General features: G+C 39.3%; 1 protein-coding gene across 1 annotated transcript in view; it reads left to right on the top strand.

The window, feature by feature from the left end:
- The first annotated feature begins 4,568 nt into the window (after positions 1-4,568).
- The window catches only part of gusb (glucuronidase, beta), a 16,858-nt gene continuing 12,665 nt past the window's right edge, over positions 4,569-8,761 (top strand). Inside the window, exons 1-5 of the mRNA XM_052125921.1 lie at positions 4,569-4,823; positions 7,421-7,606; positions 7,723-7,904; positions 8,232-8,374; positions 8,485-8,672. Coding sequence (XP_051981881.1) covers positions 4,620-4,823; positions 7,421-7,606; positions 7,723-7,904; positions 8,232-8,374; positions 8,485-8,672 — 903 coding nt within the window. The 5' untranslated portion in view covers positions 4,569-4,619. The remainder of the gene's footprint in view (positions 4,824-7,420; positions 7,607-7,722; positions 7,905-8,231; positions 8,375-8,484; positions 8,673-8,761) is intronic.

Genomic DNA, 8,761 nt, shown 5'->3' with positions numbered 1-8,761 from the left:
AGCTTTTACCTCTAATAATGTTACATTGTATCTGGATTAACCGTGCATGTGCAGTATATGTCATAATTACTGTATACATAATTGTAATATACATTGTGTATAAACTGTTACAAAGGTGTTTATCCACAATGAGCAATTAGGCAAAGAAATGTGCGATGCAGCAGTTTCCTTCAGGAACAAAACACACATTTAATTTTTTCGGGCAACGTGAATGGTGTAGTTAGGGACAGATTGACCACCGCTGCCCAGGTGCCTCTATACTCAAAGGGCCCTGAACATCACTAAAACAATGTTAGAGCTCCATAATCTCAGGCCTGTTGCTAATGTAGCAGATTCCCAAACCAGCATATCACGAAGTGCATTCTGTGTTGAGCGAGCGGCACTGGGCGTCCTGAGCAAGCGGAATTTTAAAAAAGGTGCTCTCCACTCAGGTGAAATTATCACCGCTACCCTCAACGCTCCACGCTCGCCCCGCTCCGCTCAATGCTCTGATCCGCGCATCTGATCAAGTGACTCATTGTGCATGACACCGCAGAGACTCACAGCATGTGGAGACTCATGCTACTCTCCACGATCCACACACAACTCACCACACGCCCCATTGAGAGAACCACTAATCACCACCACGAGGAGGTTACCCCATGTGACTCTACCCTCCCTAGCAACCGGGCCAATTTGGTTACCCCATGTGACTCTACCCTCCCTAGCAACCGGCCCAATTTGGTTACCCCATGTGACTCTACCCTCCCTAGCAACCGAGCCAATTTGGTTACCCCATGTGACTCTACCCTCCCTAGAAACTGGGCCAATTTGGTTACCCCATGTGACTCTACCCTCCCTAGCAACCGGCCCAATTTGGTTACCCCATGTGACTCTACCCTCCCTAGCAACTGGGCCAATTTGGTTACCCCATATGACTCTACCCTCCCTAGCAACCAGGACAATTTGGTTACCCCATATGACTCTACCCTCCCTAGCAACCGGGCCAATTTGGTTACCCCATGTGACTCTACCCTCCCTAGCAACCGGGACAATTTGGTTACCCCATATGACTCTACCCTCCCTAGCAACCGGGACAATTTGGTTACCCCATATGACTCTACCCTCCCTAGCAACCGGGCCAATTTGGTTACCCCATGTGACTCTACCCTCCCTAGCAACCGGGCCAATTTGGTTACCCCATGTGACTCTACCCTCCCTAGCAACCGGGCCAATTTGGTTACCCCATGTGACTCTACCCTCCCTACCAACTGGCCAATTTGGTTACCCCATGTGACTCTACTCTCCCTAGCAACCGGGACAATTTGGTTGCTAAGGAGATCTGACTGGAGTCACTCAGCACACCCTGGATTCAAACTCACGACTGCAGGTGTGATAGTTGGCATCAATACTCGCTGAGATACCCAGACCCGAGACAGGTGGCTCTTAACACATCCGCACTGTTCTTACATTTTAGTTTATAATGTTACGAACACAAGCGGAGTGAAACAAACAGAGAAGCGTCGTTACTCATAGAACGTCTCTCGTCCAATCAGACTCAAGAACCGGAACAGCAATGTATGTCAAAGACATTAATTATGTTGTGACTATGTATAAAATGTCTTGTTCGTATGACACTGAATGATTTTAATAAAAGAGGGAAAAAAGGAGCAAATTCACTGTTTGGCCAAAGACAGAAGAGATGATATTGCATGTTACAGCTGTTGTTTGTTTCCAGGCTTGCATTTGGGGTTATTACCTGTTTTATACTGCATGTGTTGCGATCACATGACCAGCTGTGTCTCGCGATTTGAACGTGTTAATAACTGAATTAAACACATCAAATAAAGACAAACTTACCACATAATCTTTTGTCCAGATAATGTCAAATGTTGCCTGCGGGTACATCACATGATCGCAGTGGCTCTTGTTGTATCAGTGTTCTTAGGGGCACAATGTACGTCAAACTGTAAATTGAAAAGTAAAATAGTGTTTAATGTGAAAGAACAAATGACCCGTGAAAATGTATCACGGTGGCCTGACAAAGCAATAGGTTTGCCTAAATTTTAGCTGTCTTTTGAAGCTATTTCAGCAGCACAAAATAACTTTTTGTTGCATTATATGCCACTACATACCTGTAAACATGATTCACAGACGAGTGTCCGCGAGAAGCGTCAGCACACCTGTCACCTGAAAGATTTTAATGGCATCTACTTTATTGTGTATAATTGGTCATGTACACATTTTATGCAAGAGGAATAGTTATTGTGTGTGTGTGTGTACATCTATTAGACCTTAATGTTTAAAAACTGTTTTCCAATCAAGCGAATCATGAATGTTGTGAGAAATGTGGTGTTTGTCTCCTCCTTGTGGTCACACGTGTACCTGCACGTGTGTTTAGCACTGGAAGGTGTCAATAGTTTCATATAATTGAATAAACAGTTTGTTGTTGTTGTTTTTATTGTATTCATATGTTCATGGTAAAAGGCATTTGTTTATAGCCTATGTGTAACATTTCAAATTAAACATCTTATATAATGTTTTGTAAAATAAATGTGTTTTGAGATGTTTTTCTGAAATTAGTTTTGTTTATATCACATACTGTAAACCTAATAATCCCCACCTTCCCAAAACAAATAATAATAATAATTAGTGCTATCCTTTGATAAAGCCTTCATAAATGCCATCCTTTTATAGAATTAATCTCAAATGTATATCAAGACATGGTCCGTGGCATTTCCTGCCCTCTTTCATAGTTTTGTTGTATCGCAATATATTTGAGCTTCTCTAGTTTTTAATATGATAATAAAGAATAAATATTATAGTATTTATTCTGACTGTCATACATCAAAGTCATATGTGTCAACTTTAAAAAAAAATCACTTCTATATACTAAATGGTGGCTCAGCGGTTAAGGCTCTGGGTTACTGATCAGAAGGTCGTGGGTTCAAGCCCCAACACCACCAAGACACCACTGTTGGGCCCTTGAGCAAGGCCCTTGAACCTATCTGCTCCAGGGGCCGTATCATGGCTGACCCTGCACTCTGACCCCAGCTTAGTTTAGCTTAGCTGGGATATGTGAAAAATAAATAATTTCACCATGTATATGCAGAAATGTATGTATAATGTGTGACAATTGGTCAAATTAAATTAAATTAAATTAAATTAATTAAATATATGTGTTTACTCAGATCAAGTGTCCTTTGGAGAGTCCGCCAATGGAGTTTTGATGCCATCTTGTGGCCATTTGCCGGTACTGCATCCAAACAAAGTGTTACAGAGAGCTCTTATTAAAACTTAGAAACTCAAATCTTGCACACAACTATATTAGTCATATGGCTTTAAATTTCTGCCATATTTTTTTTTAAAGTGAATCATATTTTTTTAATATATTTTTATAATTTAGTGCAGCCCTTTCACTTCCACAATAAACGTCCAAGTGTCTTTAAAAAGTCAAACATTAGGTCTGTAACTCCCAAGCATTCGTGACCATGTATATTTGAGTGTTTGATTTTTTTGGCCTGTGCTCAAAAAGGGGTTTGACTGTTAATGTGACAGAACAAATGTCCACAAATACCTCTCAGATGTCCTATTTTAAAATGTAAACATGGCGGCCTGGCAAAGCTTTATCTCTAGAGAAACTCGAAAAGGTTTTATTTAAAAGATATCAGCTACTTTTTGCATTATATGCTACTACATACCTATACGCATGAATCAGGTGCTGTATCGATCCAGGTGCAGGAATAATTATTGTGTTTGTGTGTGTGAACGTCATCCTCTAGGCCGGAATGATTTACAACGCTTTGCTTGTTTGTCTCCCCCTTGTGGTCAAACTTGTACCTGCACGTGTGTTTTCACAGTCACTCCAATTATATAACTCTTATAATAATCGAACACACAATAATCTGTTGATTTACATAATTTAACAGATTAATAATTTTTGTCTATTTATTTTTTGTAATGTTTGTTTTATATTTGAACATGTTTACCATGTTTGCTGTTCCAATAAAAATAATAATAATAAATAATAATATAAAAAATGTTAATAAATGTTAATAATCTGTTTACTGTGGCTTCTTTGTATTTTCCTTCAAGCAATAAAAAAATAAAAATTAAATAAAAAAATATCTATGCAACTATATCCGTCTTAGCGCAGTCAAGGAAGCGTGATGATGTCACGCGCACAGCGGACGCAGGGGACAGATGACAGATTTGGGTAAACTTGCACCTGCACGTAAGTTTTCACAATGCACTCTAATAATAATTAATAATAATAACAACAGATTAATTATTTTTTGTCTAATTCTTTTTTTAATGTTTACATTATATTTGAACAAACTCGTTCAAATATAATGTAAACATTAAAAAAAAATTAGACAAAAATAATTTTTCGATAAAAATAATAAATAATAATAAAAAAAATTATAAAAAAATGATATATTTTATAATGATATATATATATATATTTTTATTATTATTATTATTATTATTATTTAATTTTTTTACACCTCCAAAATTCTTGATTTATTGTAAATCTATATATATGTCAATCTCAGTGTAGTCGAGGAAGCGTGATGACGTCACGCGCACAGCGGAAGAGGAGGACAGATGATGCAAAGTCGTCGGCGGTTGAATGCATTATGAGCGCGTCCCGATTGAAGTTTGCGCTGCTGGTGGTTGTTTACAGTGTGTGTCATGCGTTGGAGGGGGGGATGCTGTTTCCCAGAGAATCTCCCTCCAGAGAAGTGAAAGATGTCAGCGGGTTGTGGCGCTTCAGAGCGGATCTCTCTCCGGACCGGAAGCAAGGCTTTGAGCAGGCGTGGTACAAGAGTCCACTGGCCGAGGTAATCATATATAATCTCTATATAATATCTATGGAGGTAATGCCGAATCTCACGGGTCAGTCAACAGAAACACTTTCTTCGGATCTCATAAACCTGTTGACAATTGCTTGAATGCTTTAATGTTGTTTTGTAGACAAAATCACGATTTATTTAATAAAGCTTAATTTTAAATAAATTATATTTTCTAATTAAATATGTATTTTTTTTTAAATGATGTATTTAATTATTACGTAATAAAGTAATTATTTTAGAATATATATTATATATAATATAAGTTTTAGTTTTTTAATTGAAAACTGCAATATTTTTATTTAAATTATTATTTAATATTTATAAATTGTTAATTTAACTAAAATGTATGAAGTATACAATTATAATGAGAGACGATTTGCAGAATATATGTTTAACCAGTTGTCTTCTTGTGTTCCTCTTCTTGCACAATTCACTGATGTGTGTGTGTGTGTGTGTGTGTGTGTGTGTGTGTGTGTGTGTGTGTGTGTGTGTGTGTTGTTGGATTTGTTTTGAGTTTATAAATTATGTAGGTTACAAAATAATTGGGGATTGTGTCAATTGCAATGTTAATATAATTATTTTGTTGAAAAAGTGTAGTTTAATTAGTATATATTGATTATAGAGCAGTATTAGTTTTAGTTTTTATCATAAATAATATACTGTAAGTACGTCTCATTAACCTCTTCAACTCTGCATTTTGGGCTGCCGTCAGCAATTTTTCACACTCAAATTTAAAAGCTCACCATTTACACACACATTGGACTAATTGCCCCCCCAATAAAATAAAAAAGACTCATTTGGAAATAATATTGCACATGTTTACAACCTTAAGATGAATAGAAAAGGCTTTGTTGTTGTTGTTGTTGTCCTAACCCAGCCAGCAATGACATGTGGGGCCCAGATGAGGGCTTCATGGGCGGCAAATGTGGGCCCCATATGGGCTTGCACCCGGGATCCACATTGGGGAAAGCCGTGGAAGCCCAGACGTACTAAAAGTTTATGGGTTTGCACTTATATTCATTCTTCGTTTTTAGTTTTTCTTAGATTGTTTCCTTAAACAATTTGGCATGGTTGGGCTTAGATAGGCCTTGCATGAATTGCCCAGTTATGACCCACATAAGATCCTTACAGAGCCCACTTTAAGCCCATAGGGGCATTCACAGTTGAATCCTGGTGCAAGCCCACTTTAAACCCATTTGGGCAGGTGGGGCCCAAATGGGTCTGACATGAATTACCCAGTTAAGACCCATGTAGTACCCTTACAGGTCCCACTTTTAGTACGTCTGGGCTTCCACGGCTTTCCCCAATGTGGATCCCGGGTGCAAGCCCATATGGGGCCCACATTTGCCGCCCATGAAGCCCTCATCTGGGCCCCACATGTCATTGCTGGCTGGGAACTTTGTAAGCATGTAATTCTGGTTCTGTTCACTCTAACTCTCTCCAAAAAGTCTTATTTTATTTCACTAGATGGCAGCTGGTACTTATAGATTTTCCATAATCATCCCCCGTCACAATATACAGATCTGAACTGTAGGTGGCGCTCTAATGCATTTTATTCCTCTCAGTTGTGCTCGTCCATAGACATTCAGTCTAATTTTCAGTTCATGCACCACCCCATTGTTTCATTGAATATCTCGGCCTCTGAGTGGACTAGAAGTCTAATCTAGGTGTCATTAGAAAGGGGAGAGCCTCAACTTTGTGATCATATATAACATTTTATCATCAATAATCAAAACTTACATTTATGATTATTTGTTTAGCATGCTTATTATGATGGGTAGCATATTTTGTTCTGGGCATCTAAGATATAACATTGGATTATTCACACAAGCTCATGGACAAGAGAAAATGGCTCATTTTGTAGATTTAACTGTTTGTCATAAAATTTTAGCTTCTTGGAGATTATAGCAGCAGTGATCGGCACGTTAAAACAGATGTTTTTATTTGATGTCTTACCGAAATCATATTTCACTTTGTGCTTCTTTTCAAATCTTTTGAACAATGGTATTAGAGCAACAAAATAAACTATACAGTCGCATTCCTGGGAATGAGAGCTTTCATTTGATATATGACTTGTCTGTTTAAGTGCTACGTGAAGACTTTTATATTCATATGATCATTTCTACCACATGACCACTAGGTGGCGCTTATTTGCGACGCGGATGTTTCAGGCCTTATTTTGTTATGTCATGCAACAAAAATGCAGAAGTGATGGTATTCTTTAAAAAGTTCAGATTCTAAGCTTTCAAATGATACCACATATACCTGATTTAAGTATCTGGGGACTTTAACGTTTAAACGTAACTACATTTTCACTTAGGGGTGTACTCAGTTTTGTTGCCAGAGGTTTAGACATTAATGGCTGTGTGTTGAGTTATTTTGAGGGGACAGTAAATTTACACTGTTATACAAGTTGTACACTCACTACTTTACATTGTAGCAAAGTGTCATTTCTTCAGTGTTGTCACATGAAAAGATATAATCAAATATTTACAAAAATGTGAGGGGTGTACTTACTTTTGTGAGATACTGTATTTGTTAAAGAGTGCATTTTTGTGATTTATGTGTGTTTATTACCCCTGCAGACGGGTCCAGTGATTGACATGCCTGTACCCTCCAGCTACAATGACATCACGCAAGACGTTAAAATCAGGGATTTCATTGGCTGGGTTTGGTATGAGAAGGAAGTGTGGGTGCCCGCACGCTGGATCCAGGATGAGGGAACACGAGTGATGCTCCGAGTTGGAAGTGCACACTATTATTCTGTGCTTGTGAGTACATGAGGGGCAGATCTCTGTTCTTTCAGTCATTTTTCACCGCTAGTGAACTCGTGATTCATCGCCGTCTCAGGACTGACTGACAGATTTGTGATATTTTTGTCTTGCAGTGGGTGAATGGGATTAAAATGACGGAACACGAGGGCGGTCATCTCCCCTTCGAGGCCGACATCAGCGGTGTGCTGCGACAGAGTCCCGGAAGCACGTGTCGAATCACCATCGCAGTGAACAACACTTTAACTCTCGAGACTCTGCCACCAGGAACCATTCAATACTTGACCGATCGCACCAGGTCAGATGCACGACATTGCCTTACAGCTTACAGTCGCCCCAAAAGTATTTGGACACTTTTAGTAAAGGAAGTTCTGTCATCATGTATTAACATCTTCATGTTGTTCCAAACCATATGACTTTCGTCTACGGAACTCAGGATTTAGGGAAAACGGTGCAATGAAAGTGAATGGTGACTGGCATTGTGCCTAGCGTCATGGCTGGATTTTTTTTCTCTGGACAATCTTCACTGTGACTTTTAATCAAGTGGTGTTAGGCTGGAAACAGTAACTCTCAATATCCTCATGGATGAAATTGTAATTTGTGTAACGTCATCTTTTGCACACAGATATCCTGCCGGCTACTTCATACAAAACACTAACTTTGACTTCTTCAACTATGCTGGAATACACCGATCTGTGCTGCTGTACACCACACCGGAGGTGCACATCGATGACATAACCGTGGAGACATCGTTCTCGGATAACATCGGTAAGACCTGGAAATCACATGTCTTACGATCCCAAGTTCATTGAACAGGTCAAACGTTGTAACACAAATGTTGTAACCGGATGATTTGCTTGACGTTCCTGTGTTTGTAGGGCTGGTCAGTTATAAAGTGTCTGTGTTGGGCGGCTCTAAGGCCGATGTGAAAGTGACGCTGTCGGCTCAGGACGGCCGATGTGTGGCCTCCGCAAACGGATCTACAGGAGTTCTGAAAGTCACCGATGTCAATCTCTGGTGGCCGTACCTGATGCACGAAAACCCGGGATACCTGTACTCCATGGAGGTCAGTGATATTACTCTGTGGCACTGTGGAAACATATATGGATAAGGTGGTAGAGCGGGTCGGTCACTAATCGCAGGATTGGTGGTTTG

The sequence above is a fragment of the Xyrauchen texanus genome, chromosome 4 (genome assembly GCF_025860055.1).
Source record: "Xyrauchen texanus isolate HMW12.3.18 chromosome 4, RBS_HiC_50CHRs, whole genome shotgun sequence".
NCBI lineage: Eukaryota > Metazoa > Chordata > Actinopteri > Cypriniformes > Catostomidae > Xyrauchen > Xyrauchen texanus.
This window is presented reverse-complemented; position numbering and strand designations above follow the sequence as displayed.